At 52.7% G+C, this 23,097-nt stretch overlaps 1 protein-coding gene across 4 annotated transcripts; it reads left to right on the top strand.

Annotated features, from left to right (window-relative positions):
* Positions 1-4,690: 4,690 nt before the first annotated feature.
* On the top strand, positions 4,691-23,097 carry AQP7 (aquaporin 7). 4 transcript variants are annotated; one of them, NM_001076378.2, is given in 8 exon segments: positions 4,691-4,931; positions 6,100-6,148; positions 10,961-11,078; positions 19,205-19,328; positions 19,694-19,831; positions 20,039-20,157; positions 20,365-20,582; positions 20,971-21,297. In NM_001076378.2, coding segments are annotated over 7 exon segments (993 nt in total). In that variant the 5' UTR covers positions 4,691-4,931; positions 6,100-6,122; the 3' UTR covers positions 21,221-21,297.

Below are 23,097 nucleotides of genomic sequence, written 5' to 3'. Positions count from 1 at the left end.
GGGAAGATCCAGATGTTCTAGGCCTGGGTGATCTTAAGCAAGTTGCTTCCTAGCTCTGAATCTCAGTTTTCCTACTTTAAAAATGAGTTTGAAAAGGGACACTCACCTGGCTGAGTCTTAAGGGTCTTTTTTTGGGAGGAAGGTCTTTTCTTTTTTGAGCAGTCTGAGATTTCAGAGACCAGGGTTCATCGAGGTACCTATACTGTTCTCCAACTCCCCTCTTTACTCTCTCAACCAAAGCTGCTCATTTCTTACTGATTGATACCATGGCACACCTGAGTTTATACAAAGGATTCTGTGGCTCAAGAGAGTTTGGATTTCATGCTTCTAGTGCAAGGGTTAGGGTTAGGGTTACAATTTGATTGAAAGCAGTTTACATGATACATTAATCAAATGACATGTCAATGGAAATAAATAGTTGATTCATTTTTTTACACATCAGTACTTTGAGGGCACTTGGAAGTTCAGATTAGTTTTAGTATATTTGGGCATTTTTCTTTCTTCATTCTGATTTTAAAAAGTTTCTATTTGTGTTTTTATTCCTAACTAGGTTTCAGCCAGTTGTGCCTGCCCCGTGCTATTCATAATAGGGAATAGTTGGATACATTTAAAATTGGAGACAATTCTCTGCTGTCCAGCCACATATGTGACATGGATATCGACTTACTAGCATGGAAAAGATAATTCTTAATATTTGAGTGAAGAAAGTACTTTACAAAATTTTATACAAGTTTCATTCTACTTATTATTGACAAATTGGGGTGGATGTGTATATGTGTACACATTAAAAAAAAAAAAAGGATTAGAAAGAACCCTACCAAAATGTTTGCAGTAGTTGTCATGGAGGGAAAAAATGTTCTTTTGACTTATTTGTATTTTAGGTAATAAAAAACTTAAAAGGAGCTGAGATTTTTTTATTTGCTTTCTATTTTTTAAAAATTTCCACTCCAACGTTGGACAATTATATTTGCTTGACTTGCTTGGCTATGTGTTCATAAATATTTAAATTTCCAGTTAGGTTGAACATTAATGTCCCCACTTACTAGTTTACACTGAAAGCTTTTTAGTGTAATGAGTGAGAAATGGGAGGCTGATGAGCACTGGGTTATTTCCAACCTTAACATTAATTGTTGTTCAGTCACTAAGTCATGTCTGACTCTTTGTGACTCCATAAACTGCAGCACACCAGACCTCCCTGTCCTTCATTATCTCCTGGAGTTTGCTCAAACTCATGTCCATTGAGTCAGTGATACCATCCAACCATCTCATCCTCTGTCGCCCCCTTCTCCTCTTGCCCTCAACCTTTCCCAGCTAATAGTGATATATAATTCACTGATTCATAATTCTGCAAAAGTACTGTACTGCAGGCAAAATTAGAATATCAGAACAATTTCTGAAAGAGGGACTAAATGCTCAAAGATACATCAGAGTTTGCAAAAAGAGTTTGCTCAGCCTCAGAGCCCCCGTTCCTGCCTCTGTTCCCTCCACAGTTGAACTTTCTGCCACCTCAGCCCATCTCTTCAGCTGTGGCCATCCTCCATCCACCAGTTCATCGAGGCTGGCTTCTCCTCCACCTGCCTCTGGGGCCATAGCCTCCTCAAGCTTTGTGCGTTCTCTTGGTAGGCTGATGTCTGGGCTTCTATCTCCTCCCTCCTCCTCCCACCTGCTCCTTCTCAGTCACCCTCCTGTCCCCGGCATCCTGCCCTGGGCCTTACCCCAACCCTCGTGCTTCCCGACAATCTCATGGACCCCAAAGTAGATGCCCAGGGGCTGATGTCGGTTCTCTCTCTCCAGCCTGAGCCCGGGCCCAATCATGCCCCTGCCTGCTGGTGGCCCCGAGGCCTCAGGGACCCCAGACTGACTACTTCATGCTTCTTTTTGCTTAGAAGCCTTGGAGGGGCTTCCAAGAGGGCTCAGCAGGTAAGAATCCACCTGCAACACAGGAGACACAGGAAACCCTGGTTCGATACCTGGGTTGGGAAGATCCCCTGGAGAAGGAAATGGCAACCCATTTCAGTATTCTTGCCTGAAAGATCCCATGGACGGAGGAACCTGGTGGGCTACAGTCCAAAGGATTTCAAAGAGTCGGACATGACTAAGTACACAAGGAAAAGAACCCACTGAGGGCCTCAGGCCCTTGGGATAAAGTCTGACTGCATGCCCTGGCAGACAGAACTCATGGTCTGTCCCTGCTCACTTCTCCAGCCCTCTGTAAACCACTGACAATTTCCAGAATGTGTTAGGTTTTCTCACGGTCCCACTGGGCTTCAAATGACTGAATAGGACCACGACTGCCCCATCCTTCCTCAGAGGACTCAGTGTCCATCTTATGTCTTCTGGAAGATTCTTGCCCACCTCCAGTCTGGCTTAGTGGTTCCTGTATTCCCTCCACTTTACACGGTGTATCCTAAGTCACCTGCCATTTATCTGTCTCAGCAAACAGCCCAGTAAATGAGCCCAGGGCTTGATCCCTGACTCCAGGATGGATCCTGGTCTCCCTCCCTCACCAGCCCTACCCCAGCCCACTCCAACTCTGCCCATGTTCCCGATCTCATCCAAGACCCCAGAGGTCCACTTTTGACTCTTAACCTCACCCTGGCCTCAATAGCACACACAAGAATAAAGGCAGGTGTCAGACTTCCCTGGTGGTACAGTGGATAGGAATATGCCTGCCCATACAGGGGACAAGGGTTCAATCCCTGGTCAGGGAAGATCCCACATGCTTTGTGGAACAACTAAGCCCGTGCGCCACAGCGACTGAAGCTCATGTGCCTAGAGCCTGTGCTTCGCAGCAAGAGAAGCCACCACAATGAGAAGCCCGCACACAGCAATGAAGACTAGTCCCTGCTAGCTGCAACTAGAGAAAGCCTGCTCTCAGCAACGAAGACCCAGTGCAACCAAAAAATGAAATAAATAAACTCTATTTAAAAAAAAAAAGGCAGATATCCGCCACTATCTCAGTCCTATCGCCACTATCTCGGAGGTAGAGGGGTGCATCTCTACCTCCCTGAAGGAAGGATTCAAGTCTGCAGAGGCGGTGAGGGGCAGAGCCTCAGCCACAGGGCTGCTGTGGTAGAGTTCACTCCTTAACGATGGTCTCTGACTGGGCAGCCTACCTCTGTCGCTCCTTACAGAGTGAGTGACCTGCTGGTCTAGGAGAGGTGGTGTGTGGGCAAGTGCATGCTAAGTCGACTCAGTCATGTTTGACTCTGTGACCCCATGGACTGTAGACTGTCAGGCTCTTCTGTCCATGGGATTCTCTAGGAATACTTGAGTGAGTAGCCATGCCCTCCTCCAGGGGATCTTGCCTACCCAGGATTTGAACCTGCATTTTCTGCATTTCCTGCATTGCAGGCAGATTTTTAACCCACTGAACCAAAGTGGCAGAAGCAGGGTGGGGGTGAGGGGCCAGGGAGCAGGGGGTGGGGGGTGGGGGTAGTTGTGGCTTGGCTGGGCAAGGCAAGTTCCAGACCAGACTCGTTCTATTGGCACCCTCTAGAGGACAGTTCTATTACCTGAGTTGGCTTTGCAACCGAACCCTACACTCCCTCTCCACAAGAGGCTGCCAGCCTCAGAACCTTCTGGACCCACTGCCCACCCTCCACGACTCCACCTGGCAGGTCTCTTTACAGTCTGCAGACCAGCAACCCCTCCCTTGTTTCTCAGCACCAAGTCATCTGCTCAGATCCCAGACTGCCTTTCTTTGGAGGCTCCCATGCTCCGGCTCCAGTACTCTTGCCTGGAAAATCCCATGGACAGAGGAGCCTGGTAGGCTGCAGTCCATGTGGTCGCGAAGAGTCGGACATGACTGAGCGACTTCACTTTCACTTTTCACTTTCATGCATTGGAGAAGGAAATGGCAACCCACTCGTGTTCTTGCCTGGAGAATCCCAGGGACGGGGGAGCCTGGTGGGCTGCCGTCTATGGGGTTGCACAGAGTCGGACATGACCGAAGAGACTTAGCAGCATGCCCCGGCTCCGGAGGTCCTCTCATAGACAGTGGCTGGTCCCCTGGCTGGCTCCTGACCTACCTTGGCCACCCACCCGCGGGCATGCCCTCTGGTCCAGCCTGGGTCCTTCCCAGAGGCCTTGCTTACTGTTCCCATGGGAGGTGTTTTCCTGAGGGCTGGGCCTAGCTTTCTGCTTTCCCCTCTAAAATAAAATGGGGGCTCCCAGAGGACGAGGCCCAGGCTTTTTCTCCTCCCTACCAGACTAAGAGCCTCCAGAGAACCAGGCTGGCTTCCACCTCCCTTCTTGGACTGAGGTTTTCCTGCAAATATGGCTTTAGTCTCTTCCCCTCAGAGTCCAGGGCCTGAGTCTCCTCTTCCTCCTTTGGGATGGAGGCTTCCTTAGGACTGACTCAGGGTCTTCTTCCCAGCCCTTCCACCTGGCTGTTGATCTTCAGAATCTTCCACCTCAAATCCCCATTCTGTGCAGTTCTGCCCACAGAGGGGGATTCAGGGGCCTCCGGAGTCTCCCCCAGCTCCACGACCCAGGGGGGTACTTCCTCTGGCTCTGTGCTGGACACTTGGCTTGGTACAACAGGCCCTTCTTCTGAAACCGAGAGGCCCAGAGTGCCCACCGGGAGCTCCGCCTCTGACCTCACAAGGGCTGCCTCAGAACCCCGTCTCCACGGCACTGTTGGCAGGAGAAGGGGTGCTATTTTGGGCAGTGTGTCTGCACTTGGCTCGAGTGACAAGGGCCAAACCCCTGCTCCACTGACCTCTTCCCTGGAGGAGCAGAGCAGAGCAGCACTCGGGTCGCCCTGAGGAGGGCTGAGAGGCGGGCTCTGGCTGGGGACATAGGGACCACAGAGCCCTGGCAGGGGCTGCAGCCAGAGCCTGAGACGGTCATGGAGGAAGCTGTCCAGGGGCTGCTGTGACTGAGAGGCCCCAAGGCAGGCAACTGGGAGCATAAGGCCTTTCAGCAGAGTGAGTTGGGCCCCAGGTAGGGCTGGGACAGGGGGCCTCCCCTGGGACTCAGGCTTCGGGGATGCCATTCCTGGGGACCATATGGGCACGGGACGACCATGGGAGTGGCTGGGGAAGGAACCCAGCTGGGAGTTGAAGGCCTGGATATTTGTTCTGGTTTAGTCCTGAGTTGCTGCCTCATACAGGCACGTCACACTTTCTTTCTGGGCTTCCTTACCTGTAAATTGACTGTTGGGATGACCAGTGGTGGAGCAGAGATTGGGAGCATGCGTGGGGCTAGGCTGCCAGGAGGGCCTGGGGTGGGGTGGGGGTGGGGAGCGAATAGAGACTGGCGGCAAGGGACCAAAGCGGGAGGAATGTGGATCAGAGTAGGGATGGATTCCTGGCTTTGCTGGGGTGGTTTCTCCCTCTGGAGCCCCTCCTGGGCCAGGGCTGAGGGTTTCTGCAGTTAGGGTGAGGTGCGGGAGCTTGCACGGCAGTTGGAAGAAATGGGGCTGGAGAATAGGGAGCATGCAAGATAGGGAGGTCCAGGTTCACCTTCGTGCTGACATTTTCAAGGAAAATGGGAATAAAAGGGGTGGGTGTCTTCAGGAAAGGTGAGAGGGTAGACTTTGTTCTGAGGTGGGGATACGGACTAAGTGAATTTTCAGGACCTCATACTGTGTGGGGTGTATGTGCGCGTGCGTGTGTGTGTATGCCCGTGTGTGTGTGTGTCCCCGTGTGTGTGTGTGTGTGTGTGTGTGTGTGTGCAAGGAGGAGGCAGATAAGGCCCTGGAAAGTCAGCAACAGGAGGGTTTGAGGTTCAACTGAAGGCAGTAATACCTGCCTGTGCGAGGGTGGAAAGGCTGCAGGGAGCCTGGGGGCATCTCCATTGTCCAGAGCTAGGCTGCAGGCTTGGGAAGGTCAGGAGGACCTTGGCAGGGCCCTGGCCTAGGGGGCCAGGGGTCCTGAGGCCAGCAGGGGTGGGGGTGGGGCTCCAGGGCCTCTCCCTATTGGCTGAAGCACACACACCCCTCATTCTCCCTTCTTGCCAGCTTGGCTGGGTTGAGGTGTTGGCACTGGCAGGAGCTGTCCCTGTGGCTTCTCCCCTGGGGGACTGAGGTCTGATGGGAATGAGGGGCCAAGTTCTGTGGCCCCCAGCCCCAGTGACCTCTCTTTGGCTTTACAGCATCTAAAAATCTCAAAGACAATATGACTCAGTCAGACAGGAAGAGGCGGTAAGCATCCCACATGTTCCCCTACCTCAGCCCTCCTGGTCCGGCACCCAACACACCCCCAGGGCCCTCCCTGACCCATCCTAGCTCCTCCCTCATGGCAGCTGATGCACCAAGACTCCCTCCTTCCCACCCTGCTCCAGCCATGGGGCCCGGAAGAAGAGCTTCTCCCACCTGCACCCATAGCCAAGCATGGGCTGGGCCCTGGGGTGAGGGGAGGCTCAGAAAGACCCAGATGAGGGTCAAGGGGCTGGGCAGGGGGTTCCAGCTGCCCCTACGCAGGTTGTGCTCAACTGAACTGAATTCACTACTTCCCACCTGCTCAGGCTCAGGTCTCTTCAAGGTGAAATGAAACCCAAAGTCCTTGCAATGGCTAAGGCCCTGCCTATTCAGTGCTTATTTCCTCTCTGACCTTCCCTCATCCTACCTACCCACTCTCCCCTCCTTTCCTTCTCTTCAAACATGCTCAGAGTCCTTCAGTGACCGTCCCCTCTACGTGAACATCCTCCCCGCAGTTTCCCGTGTGGCTTGCTCCCTCACCTCCTTCCTGTCTTGGCTCAAATGCCTCTTTCTCAATGAAGGGACCTGGCTGCCCGTTCCAAGACCTTCCTCTCCCTTTTCCCTGCTCTAGCTCCCGGTAGGTAGGTAGGACAGTAGGTAGAACATCTCAATACCACACCAATGTATGTGCTACTTGCTTCCTTTCCTTGCTGCCTGCCGGCTCCACATGAGCATGGGTGTTGGTCTGCTTGTGTGCTCCAGGATAGACAGAATGCATGGGTTGCCTCTGTGCTGTCAACGTCACTGTGCCCACTCAAGACTCTCCCAGGGCTTTGGACCCTGTTTGCCAAGACGCTCTAGTGGCCCAGACAGCTTATCCCCAGTTGAGGACAGGCTTCTTCCTGCCAACCCCGTCTTGGTCTCAGCTCAGTCAAGGATCCCCGTCTCCCCCAGCGCTCCAGCCAGAAGTCACGGCCTTGTCCTTACAAGTCTGTCCCCCATGCCTCACATCTAACCACCATTCTCCTAAAAAGTATGAGGTGCTCACTTCCACCTCCCTATTCCCTCACAGCCACCATGTGCCCATTCTCCCAAAGTCTCTGCTGACCTGCCCTCCTCCCACCCCCAGGGGCTGCTTGCTCTGAGGGAGTTACCCATCTCCTTATGGAAGAACCCATCCGAGGGCAGGGCTTATTTGTACCCCTTGTGCCTGACTCCTAAGTAGATGCTCAACAAATGTTTGTTAAATGGATGAATACAAGTTAGCAGCTTGAATGGTTGGCTTGAGGTTAATTGAGTAGTTTGCAGCTGGTTGGTTGCTTAGATAATTAAATGAGTTGGCTAATAGGAGAACCAGTTAGTTGGTTAAGTTGCTAGGTTGATTAGTCAAAGAGTTGGTTGCTAAGTGGTCAGATATTTAGTTCCTTAATTAGCAAGGAACTACGTAATTGGGGCTTCCCAGAGTGATAAAGAACCCGCCTGCCAATGCAAGAGACATAAAAGATGCGGTTCAATCCCTGGGTTGGGAAAATCCTCTGGAGGAGGGCATGGAAACCCACTCCAGTATTCTTGCTTGGAGAATCCCATGGACAGAGGAGTCTGGTGGGCTACAGTCCATAGGATCCCAAGAGTTGGACATGACTGAAGCAACTGAGCATGCATGCATTTAGGTAGTTACCTGGTTGATGGTTGGTTTCTTGGTTTGTAGGATAAGTGTTCTTTGACTCCCCTTCTGTGAGCTCTCTCATTTTTGCCCCTGGATGAAATGACCATCTCTGATTGGGTGACCTCCAAATGGGTATCTCTAAACCAGACCGCGTTACCAGCAGGCTCCTTTCTGGTCACCTCCACTTAGCTGTCTAGTGGGCTTCTCAAACTCAGCACACCCAGAGGTGACTCCATCCTCTGCCTAGGCCTGCCGCTTCTCTCATGCGCCTCACACACCATTGTGCTGCTCCATCCAGAGCCGGGGCATCCCAGACTCTCCCCTTTCCATCCTCCTCTCTAATGAGACACACATCTGTTCGTAGGACTGCCTTCCTCTGGCCACCTCCACGCACCTTCTGGGCTCTGGCTGCCATTATTGTTCAGCCTGTCTGGGCAGAACATGTGATTGCTCACACATCCTCCACTCCTGCTCCCTCATTTCTGCCTCCAAGCAGGAGGCAGTGCTCCTGCCTAACTCCTCCACCCCAAGACCCTGTGGGATCAGACCCCTTAGCGTGGGCTATGAGGCCATCTGCCCTCTCTGCCCCTCTCATGCCGCTTTGCCTCCTCTCTCTGCAGCCTGTCCTTGCAGAATTCCTCTACACTTCACACATTGTCGTCACTGTAAGCCTTTGTCCAAACCATTCCAATGCCCAGGACTTTCCCTGACCTCCCTGATGCTCCTTCATCTGACCATCCATCTATTCTCGACCTAAATCTCCCTTCCTCTGGGAGAGCCTCCTCCTCCCTCTGCTGGGTCATTTGCTTCCTCCCTGCAGCCCCATAGCATCCAGCATTCACTTGGGGCAGCACTCCTTGTTGTTGTTCAGCTGCTAAGTCATGTCCAGCTCTTTGTGACCACATGGACTGTAGCCCACCAGGCTCCTCTGTCCTCCTTGCATTGCAACACTCCTTACACTGTAAGTAATTGCTTAGTAAATTGTTCATCTTTCTAAGAGCAGGGATCATGCCAATGTTCTTTACTACAGTCCCCAAACACATTGGAGAAGGAAATGGCAACCCAATCCCATGTTCCTGCCTGGAAAATCCCATGGATAGAAGAGTCTGATGGTTAACATTCCATGGGGTTGCAGAGTTGGACAAGAGTGAGCGACTGAGCACGCATGCACTGAACACAGTTGGCAGTCTAGGCATTCAATACATCTTTGGTTCATTGGTTTGTTGGTGGTTGTCACTTACTGAATCCTGCTTGCTGTGTGGTGAGGAGGAAGAGGCCAGGGTTCCAGGGCTCCCTTGGTGTCATTGACTTCCTGCTTTGTCTGCCTCTCCTCTGCCTCTGTGTAACCTTCTGGGACTGTTCTTCTATCTTTTAAAAATAATATTTGTTTATTTACTCACTTTTGGTTGTGCTGGGTCTTTGTGGCTGCACAGGCTCTTCTCTAGTTGCAGTCTGTGGGCTTCTCGTGGTGGTGCCTTCTCTTGCTGCAGAGCACGGGCTCTACGATACAAAGCCTTCAGCAGTTGCGGCTCCTGGGCTCTACAGCACAGGATCAGTAGCTGTGACACATGGGCTTAGTTGCTCAGCAGCACGTGGGATCTTCTGGACCAGGGATCAAACCCGTGCCTTCTGCATTGGCAGGTGGATTCTTTACCTCTGAGCCATCAGGGAAGCCCCCAGGACCGTTCTTGAATTCCTGCTGCCTCAGGCTCTTCCTCAGCGCCAAGGAGGCCAGTCACAGGGGCATGGGAACACCTATGGGATGCTGCATGGCAGCGGCAGTTGGGTGGGCACTACTGGACTGACTGTCCAGGCAGCGCTACATCCCCCTCTATATGCTCAGTCCTGGGTTTGTTTCCTGAAGTAAGGACAGAACAAGGACTAGGGTGGATGAGAAATGAACTTGGGTTCTCAGCCAGAAACGTAGATTGTGCTTTATCCATGCCCGGCTTACATTTCTCACTCTCAGGGCTCACTCTTTGCTGCTGTGAGGCTGGGGAAAGTCAGGAATCTGTGGCGGGGTGGGGGTGCTGTGGCAGTCCCCAGCAGGGTGAGGAAGTCGAGGGATAGGCAGCATGGGAGAGGGGAGGGTCACCAGTCTGAATAAGCACTAAGGCTGCAAGCAGGTATCTCCTCCTCCTCCTCCAGAACCTCCGGCTGTCTCCTTCCCCAAACTCAAGTCTTGTCTCCCCAGCCCCAACAGAAGATAGAGCCTCTAACTCACTCTTTCATTTGTCCATCCAATCATCCATTTACCAAACAAATGTTTATCAATGTTCTACCGTGTGTCAGGCACTGTGGGAGTGCTGGGGATCTAGGGGAGAGTTACAGGCCTGCTGCGGTTCATGGGGTCACAAAGAGTCGGACGTGACTGAGCAGCTGAACTGAACTGAACTGAACTGAACAGATGACGTCTCAGTTTTTTCATTTGAGTGTACTCTGCACATCTACTACGTGCCCGGCACTATGCTGGACACTGAGAATACACTGGGGAGTAAGACACAGTCCATCTTCTCCTCCCTCCTTCCCTGTCATTGGTTCATTCATTTACTCACTCATTCACTCACAAGCATCTGTTCATGCGGACCTTGCTGCAAAGACAGAACCTGGTGTGTGCTTTGGGCCTCAGTGCTGTTCACAGAGCCCGGGAGCTAACTCTGCCACACCCTGTGCTATTTGCAGAGCCTCGCAGTTGCCAGATCTTGCCTGATGCCTTACCTGTGTCCCCAGAACTCTGACTCCAGCAAACAGGCAGACAGACAGGCAGACAGACAGGCAGGCAGGCAGACAGCTGAGCTCTACTCTCCCCCTGCTCTCTCCCACCTGCTTCTCCCGCAAGGCTCTTTGGCACCACAGACGGCACTTACAGGCTCCCCAACTGCCCCCTCTGCACCCTGACCTCATGGGTGCACCTTCCCAGTGGTCTAGTCTCTGGCACAGGAGGAAGAAGGGACGTGACCTGGATGTCCAACCCCAGTCCCTCTCCACGTCCCTGGGCTCTCATGTGCCTCTGACCCCCGAGGTACCAGCTGCCCTGGGCAAGAGCAGGCATGTGTGGAGAGGCCACTGGGTTACCCATTAACTCAGCCATGACAGTAAGTTCACCTGATCTCATTTCTGCCCATGGGGCCCTCCGGCTGCTGCTTCAGGTCCACCCGCGTGTCCAAGGTGGTCTCGACACCTACAGCAACAAAGATGCAAGTCATATGGCAGAACGAGAATGTTCGAGAGTTCCTGGCGGAGTTCATCAGCACGTATGTCATGATGGTGAGTGGGCGGGGGGTACAGGGTGAGCAGACTCTGAGGAAGGGGTCTCAGGAAAGTGGGCCTCAGAAAGGCGGGGCTCCATAAGGGCAACCCATGACCTGCTCCCCACCTCTGGGCCCTGGATCACACTGTCCCTTCCCCAGCCTCTGAGGGAGAAGCATAGGAAAACAAGGACTTGTCTTTCTCACCAAGTCTTTTTGGGAGAGAAAGGGCTCACGATATGTGGGCAAAATGAAATCCTGAGTTACAGGTGGGTGGGTGCATTGTGGGCATGACTGGGAGTGAGGAGAAGGGAAACAAAGAGTAAAGAGATTGGAGAGGATGTGGAGGCTTTGAGAATTAATCCTGAGGGTGATGCGGAGACACTGAAGGTTTTCCAGGAGGGGAGTGATATGGCCAGATGTGGGTTTTAGGAAGAAATTCTGGGCTCCGTGTGGCGCCTAAGCAGAGTGGGCAATGCTGATGGGAGGGGAGCCCAAGAAGAAGCTGTTGGGATGGCCTAGGACAGAGAGAGAGTGTGGGGAGGTCCAGGGTCAGTCTGGTCCAGGGATGCAGAAGAAAGCACACATCCGGGGGAATTAGAGAAGACAGAACAAAGGAGACTGCAAGCAACAGATGTGGGGTAAATGCTGAGGGGGCCATTTCAGCGTGAGGTCAGCTTTCCTGTGTTCAGGTGAGCTGCTGGGGGTGGGGGGAATCTCAGGGGTGGGGATGGCTGGGTATAGAGACCTGGAACTCTGCAACGTGGTCTGGGCTGACACAAACACTTAGACTTCATCAGAACATGAATAGTGGTTATGGAATTTGTACAATAAGAACGTATAGAAAGAAAAATGAACTGAGTTGAGGACAGAGCCTGAAGAATGAAGAGAGCACACAGAAGGGACTGGGTGACTGGGGTAGGGGGAAGGTGGGGGGACACCAGGTTACAGAAGAAAGGGGAGCAGTCAGCAGTGTGGGGGGCTGTGGACAGCCCGGAGTAGTAGGGTATGGCAACCTGGGAGGTCCTGGGGGACCTGGGGAGGGCTCTTTAAGGGGATCACAGGGGAGAATCCAGATGCAAGTGGGATGTGGGGTTTCTTGGGGACTCCCTGTCCTGCCTCAGCCCAGTCACTCACCCATCTAGCCTCTGCCTTAAGCTGTGGCCACTCTTGCTTGTACCTTATGAAGGCCCGGGTCCGTGACAAGAAGGGTTAGCCTCTGGGGAGGGGAACAATGGCTTCAGGGGCACAACAGAGGTGGTGGTGGGGGGAGGGGAGAGGATGAGTGTGTGTGTGCGCGTGTGAGTGTCTGTGCACTGAGTCACAGTGTAGGAGAGATAGTGGGACCCAAATTGCCCCGGGGACTCTGGACACCTGGGTTCTTATCCTGATCATTCTGCCACTGAGTCATCAGCTGGCCTTGGGCAGGTCTCTCTGTGCTCAGAGCCTGTCTTCTCAGACATTATTATTGTTGTTGTTTGGTCTCTCAGTTGTGTCTGACTCTTTGCGACACATGGCCTGCAGCACGCCAGGCTTCCCTGGCCTTCACCATCTCCCAGAGTTTGCTCAAATTCATGTCCATTGCTTCGGTGATACCATCCAACCATCTCATCCTCTGTCGCCCTCTTCTCCTGCCTTCCACACACTCATTCCCAGCATCAGGGTCATTTCCAGTGAGTCAGCTCTTCGCATCAGGTGGCCAAAATACTGGAGCTTCAGCTTCAGCATCAGTCCTTCCCATGAATATTCAGGGTTGATTTCCTTTAGGATTGACTGGATTGATGTCCAGTCTGGCCCCAGACATTATTAACAGTGTGAAACTGGGCCTCCATGAGCTTTGGAGCTGGGTGAATGCTGGCTCTGCTCTCTTCTAGCTGTATGATCTTACATAAATATCTTAACTGTTAAGAACTTGAGCTTTCTCAGTGGTGAGTGCGATGCTAATATTGAGCTGGCTGACTTGTGTGAAGAAGGTTTGGAGCTGGACACCCAGCATACACGTGGCTCATATGTGTTGGTTGATTCTCAAGCTGACAAACTCTCTCAGCTGCTCTCCCCTCCCTGCCTCTCACCGTCTCCCTCTCCTCCATTACCTGCCCTCCTGAGCCATGAAGACAGCATCTGGACCCTCTCTTGCCTTAATCCAGGGCAAAGTAATTAATTGCTGACAAGACATTCCAGCCCCATGAGGGTTGTTAGACCTTGGCACTGTGGAGGTGGGAGGGTGCCTCCTGGGAGATCCTAGGGAAAGCAGGCACCACCCACATGCATTCCTGCCTGCCCACTACCCATGTTGGCGGTTCTCCTCCCTTTATTGAGGTTGTTATTGAACACTACTGCATATCAGGCACTATAATGCTAAGCCCTCCTGTGCACCTTCTTCCCAAATCCTCATAACAGCCCTATAAGGGAGATGCTATTATTATCCCCATTTCACAGATGGGGAAATCAAGGCTTTGTGAGACAAAGTCACATTTTAAGTTAAGGATTAAATCCAGTCTAGCCTAATATCCTGATCTTGACCCTTGATCTCCATGCTCTGTCCCTTACCTTAGCTGGATTTCTAACTCTCTCCCAGCCGAGGGAAGGCCCTCAGGTCCAGGCTTTGGAAAGTTCAAGACCCCTCTCCAGGCCTTGGTTTTCCCTGGGAGCAGAAACATTTGCCACTCAGTTGCCGTGAGGATTGAAGGGAAGTAACGTGTAAAAGAACTTTGTGAGATGTAAGCTCACAGGGGACATTGTGTTGTTATTTTTAGGTGTCAGACCTGTGCCAAGAAGTGGGGGCTTTCTCAGGTGATAGGAAACTCAATGAGTCATCAGCGTGAAGGTTTCGCCAGAAAAGCTAGAGTGACCTTGGGCCCCATTTATTGCAGCAACTTGAAGGAAGCAGACTGTTCTACTCAGTTCCACTCTAGCCTCCGGGGGTGTTGTCCTCCAGGCTGGGCCTGTGGCTATTGGAAGCACCTGGACAGGCTGGGCCATGTTCACTGGCCAGGGAGGGGAGGAGCTGGGCTATCAGTGCCCTGGAAACCCAGCTGGGGTTGTGAGCAACAGGGCAGGGGCTGCAAAACTCACCTTGTTGGGCCCTGAGAGAATCACCGAGGGAGGTGGGGACTGTGGCTAACGGCGGAGTGCTGACCTGTGAGGACATGGCTGCCACCACTCTGGCTGACTGTCGCCACATCACCTGGAATGCAGGCTGCTTTCTGCATCAGAATCAGAGATTCTGATTTTGCAAGAGAAGCTGAAACTTCTGTGCATCAAAACCAAATGAATCAAACAAAACGTGTGCTGAACAGATGAGGTCCAGGGACTGCCAGCTGGCAACCCTGACACACAGGGGCGCAGAGGGGGTTTACTCACTCATTCATTGTTTTTAGTAAATGGTTTTGAGCTCCTACTTGGAAATGGGAACCTTGCTCTTCAAACCCTCCATGCCTGCTCCAGTCCCTGCATCTCTTTACTCCGAATCTGTCAGCCTGGCCTGGCTTCACTCCCCACTCCCATGCCCCCTCTGCCCCTGTCCTCTCATCCTCACCCCACCCTTGGCCCCAAGCCAGCCTGTGTCTGGGCTCCTCTGCACCTGTCCTGGGCTCCTGCGGGACCCAGCAGGCCCTGCTCAGCGGCCTCTCCCCTCCGCTCTCCAGGCTAATGCACTGGTTCTCAGACTGTCCCAAATCTAGTGTACTCACCGGCCATTTTTCATCAGCAAATGGCTTGGTCTCCAGTCTGACAGAGAACTGTCAGGTGTGTCTGGCTCCTCACCCATCACACTCCCCTCCCTGTGAGTCCACAAATGCCCCCTCCCCTAGGCAGGAGCCTCCACTCCTTTTCATCCACCCCCTGCCCCAGGCTCCTCTGGCACTTTGCTTCTTCTTTTCTCTCTTCTGTATCTCCAGCCCCTCCCTCTCTCAACCTTAGCACACTCAAGACTCCCTAAAACAGCAGAACATAGAACACGCCTCCCTTCTCTCTGTGAGCCGCTTCATTTATCACACTTAGTCCCCCTCCCTTCTCAGGCAAGTTCCCAAAGAGATGTCTCCACTGGTCTCTTCAATTGTTCCTTACCACCTCCTCCCCTCCTGCTCTCTGGACCTGACTTCTGACCCCATGCCCTGATAAGACAGTGTTCCCCACCTACTCAAGAACCCTGGGTTGTCACATCCAATGGGATGCTTTCCAGGCCTTCTCACGCTTGACCCAGAGGCAGCTCGTGACCATGTGGGCCACACCCTCCTTGGGAAACTGCTTCTTTCTGGGGTATAGGGCACATTCTCTTTGTTCTTCCATTTCTTAATTTTTTTTAAATTTATTAATTTTTTATTGTGCTGGGTCTTTGTTGCTGTATGTGGGCTTTCTCTAGTTGTGGTGAACAGGCTTCTCATTGCAGAGACTTCTCTTGTTGCAGAACATGGGCTCTAGGCGCTTGGACTCAGTAATTGCAGCAAACGGGCTCCGTAGTTGTGGGGCATGGGCTTAGTTGCCCCAAGGCATGTAGAATCTTCCTGGACCAGGGTCGAACTCCTGTCCCCTGCATTGGCAGGCGGATTCCTATCCGCTGTGCCAGCAGGGAAGTCTTGTTCTTCCATTTCAACGGTGGCTCTGGCTGGGGTTTCTAACGCCCACCCCTGAGGGCTGACGTTCAGCCCTAGGTTCATCCTCTCCCAGGGGTCTTCATATCCTCCCTGATGGCTTCAACTCACGTCCACAATTCTTCAGATATTTCTTTTTTCAAAACCTCCAGAACTCTTCAAGGGAAATACAATATGAGTCACAAATGTAATGTAAAATTTTTCTAGTAGCCACATTAAAAAGGTAAAAAGTGACAGATGAAATTAGTTTTAATAGATAGATAGTGAAGTTGCTCAGTTGTGTCCTACTCTTTGCGACCCCATGAACAGTAGCCAACCAGGCTCCTCTGTCCATGGGATTTTCCAGGCAAGAATACTGGAGTGGGTTGCCATTTCCTTCTCCAGGGGATTTTCCCGACCCAGGGATGGAACCCGGGTCCCCTGTATTGTAGGCAGACACTTTACCATCTGAGCCACCAGGGAAGTCATTTAACCCACATGTCCATAATGTTACCAGCTCAACATGTAATCAATGTATAATTACTTAAGATTTACATTTTCTTTTTCCTCCTAAGCCTTTGAAATCTGCTGTGTACCTTACACTTACAGATCTCAGTTCAAGTTCATAATAGCCATGTGTGGCTCACGGCCATCATATTGGATGGTAGATCTAGACTCTGATTTCCAGCAGTCTGGACACCTAGAGGTCTCTCAGAGGCAATACATCCAAAACAGAGAGTATTCAGAGGAGGTGCCATCTGAACGTGGCCTTAAAGTAGAGTATTCGTTTTTCAGGACCTAGGATCAGGTACTCCAGAGGGAGGGAGAGGCATATGCAAAACACCGAGGCATGAGAAAGCAAGGCATGAAGGGAGCGATCCGGTCGTTTTCTCTGAGACTGCCTTACACAACTGCCTAGATTAAAAAACTGGCTTACCATGTGCAAGATGTGTTTGTTTATTTAGGTTTTGTTTTGTTTCTAAAAGATTTATTTATTTATTTATTATTTTTGGTGCACTGAGTCCTCATTGCTCTCTCTGGTGAAGGCAAAGGTGTTCTCATTGTGGAGCAGACTCTAAGGCACATGGGCTTTGGTAGTTGCTGCGTGTGGGCTCAGTAGTTGTAGCCCATGGGCTTAGTTGCTCTGCAGCATGTGGGATATTCCCAACCCAGGGATCGAATCCCTGTCCCCTGCATTGACAGGTGGATTCCTAACCACTAGACCACCAGGGAAGCCCCAAGATGTGTACTTGAGACAAGCCACTCAACTTCTCTAAACCTCTGGTTGCCCATCTGTCAAATGGGGAGAATAATAATACCTAATGCATAAACAGGTTTAAGGGTTAAAGAAGGTAAGAGGTAGAACTTGCTTACCAGTGCCTGGCACATAGTAAGTGCTCGATAAATGGTTATTATTCTTTTTTACTTTAAGTTTGTTTGTTTTTGGCCCACCACGTGACATGTGGGACCTTAGTTCTCTGACCAAGGATGGAACCCACACCCCCTGCCATGGAAGTGTGGAGTCTTAACCACTGGACCAAGGAAGCCAAAATGGTTATTATCTTTAATAGTAGTAATGTAATTTGACTTCCCAGGTGGCACAGTGGTAAAGAATCTGCCTGCCAATGCAAGAGGCTCAAGAGATGCAGATTCAATCCCTGGATAGGGAAGATCCCCTGGAGTAGGAAATGGCAACTTGCTCCAGTATTTTTGTCTGAAAAATTCCATGGACAGAGGAGCCTGGCAGGCTGTGGTCCATGGGGTCGCAAAGAATCGGACATCACTGAGTGACTGAGAACACATATAATGCTATTATTGGTAATATTAGTGTTCAACATAGAGAATACTAGACCCGATATGAAACTGAGAGGCAGAAGGCATGAAAATCAAGGATCTTAAATGGTGACTTACTGAGTTTGGACTTTATCCTAGAAATGGAAGGGAGCCAGGAATGTTTGGACCAAAGGCAGACAGACATGGTCAGATTTTTGTGTTAGGTCACTCTGGCTGCAAGGAGACTGGGTAGGATCTGGGGAGACTATAACCAGAGTTGACCATGTGCGGTGGAGAACATACAAGTTTCTGACTTGGCTGGGATGGGGGAACATGGAATGAAGATCACATTTTCTGAGAGATGGTGAGCTTTAGAGCTGGAGATGCCTGTGGAACACCCTGGAGACTTCTCGGAGGTATTTGGAAAAAGAGATCTGGCTCTCAAGTGCAGGTTTTGGGAATTAATCCATCAGGCTTATCTGAAGCTGGTAAGAAAACCCAGGAGTGACTGAGGTGGGTTATGAAAAAGGCCAGGGATAGAACACAGGGATCATCTGTATTTATGAGGCAGATGAATGAAGAAGAATGTGGGAAGGAGCTGTGTAGAGGGAAAGGCTACAGAGCAAAGAGGGAAACCAGGAGAGAGACATGTCACGGAAGCCAACGAGGAGGTCCTTTCTGGAAGCAGAGTGGTGAGGAGAGAGAAAGTCAGCACACTCACGTGAGATCATGTCTGAAGGGACCACTGGGAAATCCAGAGGCTGGAGCCCTTGGACAAGGGAACTGGTGTCTGTGACGGGGGAAGCAGAAGCCGGGCTGGGAGGGAGGACAGGGAAGGGGAAAAGGGCCTGAGACTGTGGGATGGCATCACCAAGTCAACGGACATGAGTATGAGTCAACTCCGGGATATGGTGAAGGCCAGGGAAGCCTGGTGGCTGCAGTCTGTGGGGTTGCAAAGAGTCGGACACGATTTAGCAACTAAGCTGAAACTGAATGGGTCCTTCCTAGAGCCTGACTCACATGGGAGGAGGCATCCAGGAGTCCACAGCTGGTCAGGGAGGCCGGGATGAGGTGGAAGCTCTACTTTAAAGAAGGAAGAGACCCAAGTCTGTGGGAGCCAGTCAAGGGGAGGGTAGAAGACACAGACAAGAGGGGAAGGCAGTACAGACGCAAGTGGGAGGGGTGTTAGTGGCCAGGGGGAGGTTGAGTAAGGGCCTTCATTTAGGTCTCTAACCTCCCTGTGAACGGGCTCAGTGGGGAGAGTCATCTGATGAGATCTGGTTGTTAGGGATGGGTGAGAAGTTAAGAGGTGATGCCTGAGGGTGGGCTTCCAGGGCTGATGCGTGTGGAGATGATGAGGGTTGGTGGTGCGTCCTGGCAGAGTCCAGAAGGAAGTTTGCAGAGTCCCTGAAGAAATTTCCTTTGGACTATGCTGACGAGTGAGAAGCTCTGAGGGGTCCAATCCACACCAGCCCTGTCCTTCTGGAAGCCCTTCGGGTGGACTTGGAGTCTAGGCACCTGGCTAGGTCCATGGGAGCCTGACTCTCCCTCCTCACCCGACTCCTTCTTTAGCACGCACCCAGCTTCCACTGGTCAGTTGTGACAGGCCTTGGCAGAGGCAACGGGATGAGGTCACGAGGAGGCATGTCTCTGGAGGAGGAGGGTACGGCAGAAGGGGGTACCCAAGGGCAATGCAGGGAGACCTAGCGTGTGGAGGCACGGAGCCCCAGCTGAGCTCCAAGCCCTCCTCTGAGGCTGGGCTGTCTGGGTGGGCAGTCCCCTCAGAGGCCCTCTCCTACAGGTGTTCGGTCTCGGCGCCGTGGCCCACATGGTTCTAGGAGGTAAAATGGGGAGCTACCTCGCTGTCAATTTGGGTTTTGGCTTCGGAGTCACCATAGGTGTGCACATGGCGGGGAACATCTCTGGTGAGTAGGCCGGGCCCCAGCCGACAAGCCCGGCCGGGTGTCCCCCATGGGCTCCTCCAGCCCCCTTCCAGCCAGCCCCTTCTCCAAGTCAGCTGGTGTCTTGCCCTCACGGGCCACTTTCCTCTGCCCAGACACTTCACAAGCCCCCTTGACCCACCGTTTTTACAAGCTGGGTTCTCTCAGGCAAGCGACTGAACTCTCCACCCATTGCTTTGCTTCATGGGGAGATGGAGACAGTGGTTTCTGCCTCGCAGGGTCCCTGTGAGGACTGCCCCTTCACAGATGCTCGCTATTATCATCGCTGCTGTCATTGCTCTTGGTATTACTGATTGTTTGTTTGCCGACACCCTTGACCCTCCCTGCAGGGGCCCATATGAATGCGGCCTTGACCTTCACCAGCTGTGCGCTAGGCCGCATGTCCTGGAAGAAGTTTCCCGTGTACGTTCTGGGTCAGTTCCTGGGCTCCTTCGTGGCGGCGGCCACCATCTACGGCCTCTTCTACAGTGAGTGTCCTGCCCCTGGCGGCCCACCTCCAGCCTCCGCCTCCTCCCCTGAAATGTGGGCAGATCTGAGTGTGTCCTCGCCTGTGAACACGCTGGGATAGAAGAGTCTTGGAGGCGCTCCCTGCCCTCCATCCTACCGCCTCATCTCTGGGATAGCGGTGGGGTTCAGTCAGGGGGCAGGTTCACACTCAGTCTGTATTCCCACAGACGCTATTATCGACTTCTCGGGGGGAAAGCTGATGACGACCGGCCCCACAGCCACTGCTAACATTTTTGCCACCTACCTTCCTGACCACATGACACTGTGGAGGGGCTTCCTGGATGAGGTCAGTGGTCCAGGCACGGGTGGCCCTCCTTAGGCCCTCCCCCACTCAAGAAGGGGCCAGCAGGCAGCCCCCTGTGGTGGAGTGGACAAGAACCCTGGATGGGACAGTACAGAGTCATGGCTCTGCCACGGGTAGGGGTGGGGGGCGCTACTGAGGCCCTTGGGCTCGAACGGGGGCCCCAGGTGCTGCCACGGTGTCTCTCCCCAGGTGGTGGTGACTGGGATGCTTCAGCTGTGTCTCTTAGCCATCGCAGACAAGGGGAACAACCCAACGCTGTTGGGGACGCAGGCCATTGTGACTGGCATCCTTGTTGTCATCATCGGAATATCCCTGGGCATGAACTCAGGATATGCCATCAACCCATCCCGGGACCTGCCTCCCCGCTTCTTCACCTTCCTCGCTGGCTGGGGCTCACAAGTCTTCAGGTACTGCGTGGTCCAGCCCACTCCTGGGAGTTTCCTGTGGGTTCCCTGCATGTGGAGGGTGGAAAAGCTGCGGGAGCACCCCGCAGATCCGCCCCCTCCACTGCCCTGCCACCCCTTGCAGCGGCCTGGGAGGCAGGAATGGGTCCTGACCTTTCTCCAGACCCTGCTCCTAGACTGAATGTCAGCCCTGCCCCAGACCCGCTGCTGTCCCTGAATCAGGCTGAAGCTGATCAGTGTCCCAGGCTCAGGGCCAGCTCCCGGGCTAGGATGGGGGTTCCCCCTCTACTCTCCACTCCCTGCCACCCCTCCTCCCATCTTGGCCTGGGGTAGACGCAGGTGCCATGCTGGGTGCTGGCCCCCTAAGCAGGTCTCTGCCTTTTGCCTGCAGAACCAAGGACTGGTGGTGGGTGCCGGTGGTGGCACCACCCCTGGGTGCCTACTGTGGTGCCATCATCTACTTGTTCTTCATTGGCTCCAACAAACGACAGGAGCCCCAGGTCCTGGAGAATCCCTTGGCGTTTGAAGACCACAAAATATCTGTGTTGCCCAAGACCACGTCTCACCAGCATGGGGTCGCTTCCCTCACCCCTGTTTCCGTGTACCCCGAAGATAGACCCTCAGCCTTGTACCACCCTTAAGTGACTCCATCTGCCTAGAGCCCCTCTAAGACTATTTGTGACCCTACATCCACCCCAATAAAGAAAGCCTTGTCCCACAGTGGCAACCCCGCTTCTTGGGGGCCTCCTGTGGTGGGGCTTACCTCCTGGGTTCTCTCAGAAGCTCCCAGGTTATGCTGTAGCCCAAGGCTGGGCAGGAGCTGTGGGGCCTCCAACTCCTGCCGGCCCTGGGAGCTGGGTGGCCCCCAGGGGAGCAAGTGGAAGGGCCGATCAGTGGCCTCATTAAGACAGGACTAGATTAGAAGAGCCCGGACATGGAAGGGTGGGCTGCCAGGCACAGGGCAGGGAGGGGATGGCATGGGGGAGGGATTCCAGCTGGCAGGTGGGGGCTCAGCCCTGGAGGAACCTTGAGCTGCCTTGGGAGAAGACTCTGGACTCTCCTTCAATCCTGGCCAGTCCTTGGACCAGGCAAGGCAAGGCCCCAGTGTGTGGATCAGAGTTTCTCAACATTTTTGTTTTCCTTAGTCTCCCCTCCTCAGGAGCCTTTTAGGCACTTTTCCCCCTTAATTGCATGATATTTTAATACCACAGATATACCGTATATCTGTTTGTGTACTGTACATATATCTTTGCTTTATACAAAAAAAGTAAGATTTTAAAAAATCTCTCCCTTTCAAGGATCCAATTTTTTCACCCATGGGAGCATAATCACCCCATCCTTGAAAATGCCTGAAGTAGAATGAGAGGAGGTAAGAGGCAGGCTCTGCCTTCTTCGTGGGGGCAGAGCTCTCCCACCGTGGGGAATTCCAGAGTTGGAAAGGAAGAAGCAGAGAGGAAAATCCTGTCAAAAGGCAGGGGGCAGGAAATGGTCTCATGAGGTTTTGGGGAACAGGTGCAGAGCCGGGGCAGCCAGGGTCCACCGATCCCAGGCTGGGAGGATCATCCTGCTTCTGGGACTCAGAAGGCAGCATCACCCATGGCTTCTGTCCCTGCTTCTGCTTTTAGCCTTTCAGCAGCCATTGAGCACCTCCGGTGTACAGGCTCTGCGGGTAAGGTTGGGTCTCTGTCTTCAAGGAGCACAGTCCCTACTCAGGACAGGTGATCACAAGGAAAGAGCTGAGGAGTGAAGAAGGAGCTGTGTGTGGGGCTCAGAGGGGGCTCACAGCTCAGTCTTGAGCTGAGGCCACAGATGGCTTCCTAGAGGATGAGACAGAGCAAAGGGTGGTGGGGTGGTCCTTTCTGGGGCTGGATGCCGAACTTCATGGTTTGAGGAGACAGGGCAGGGTGGGGGGTGGGTAGAGGACGCTGGTTTTCCTTCTGGAGGTGGGGACCTGGTGAGATGAGGTTTAGAAAGCCCACATGAGCTGCAGTTTGCAGGATGCTGGAAAAGGGGGAGACTGGGGCCTGTAAGGAAGTGTGGGGCAAGGCTGTTCCAGGTGGGGCAGCAGGACAGCTCACAGGTCAGTGCTGGAGGGTGGACAGAAGAGAAAGGATTCGCCTGACACCAAGGAGGTAAAAGCCTCAGGCTAGGTTCAGACTGGAGGGAGGAGTGGGTGAGGATGGGCCAGGGGCCAAGGCTGCCTTCCAGTTGCTGGCTTGGGCCTGGGGTATTGGAGATGTCCCCACTGAACATGAAGAATGGGAAAGGCACTGGTTTGAAGAGGAAGATGATAATTTATACTGAAGACACATCGACTTTGAGTTGCCTATGGGACTTGGGCAATAGGTGTGTAGAGTCCTGGGCAAGTTACTCTGACTTGCTGGGCCTCGGTTTTCTCATTTGTAAAGTATCAAAATACCTACCTTTTGTGTTGATGTGATTAGATGAAACAAAACATGTACAATGCTGAGGATGGTGCTTGGCACAGAGTCAGTGCTCAATAAATGATTATGCCTTT

This window comes from Bos taurus, chromosome 8 (genome assembly GCF_002263795.3).
Source record: "Bos taurus isolate L1 Dominette 01449 registration number 42190680 breed Hereford chromosome 8, ARS-UCD2.0, whole genome shotgun sequence".
Taxonomy (NCBI): domain Eukaryota; kingdom Metazoa; phylum Chordata; class Mammalia; order Artiodactyla; family Bovidae; genus Bos; species Bos taurus.
Note: the sequence above shows the minus strand (reverse complement) of the source record. Positions and strands in the feature narration are given on the sequence as shown.

Coding starts and splice junctions, on each gene's coding strand:
- AQP7 (XM_005210351.5), top strand. CDS start 6,123: ATGACTCAGTCAGACAGGAAGAGGCG. Junction 19,329..19,693: donor CATGGCGGGGAACATCTCTG/GTGAGTAGGCCG, acceptor CCCTCCCTGCAG/GGGCCCATATGAATGCGGCC. Junction 20,158..20,364: donor GGAGGGGCTTCCTGGATGAG/GTCAGTGGTCCA, acceptor GTCTCTCCCCAG/GTGGTGGTGACTGGGATGCT.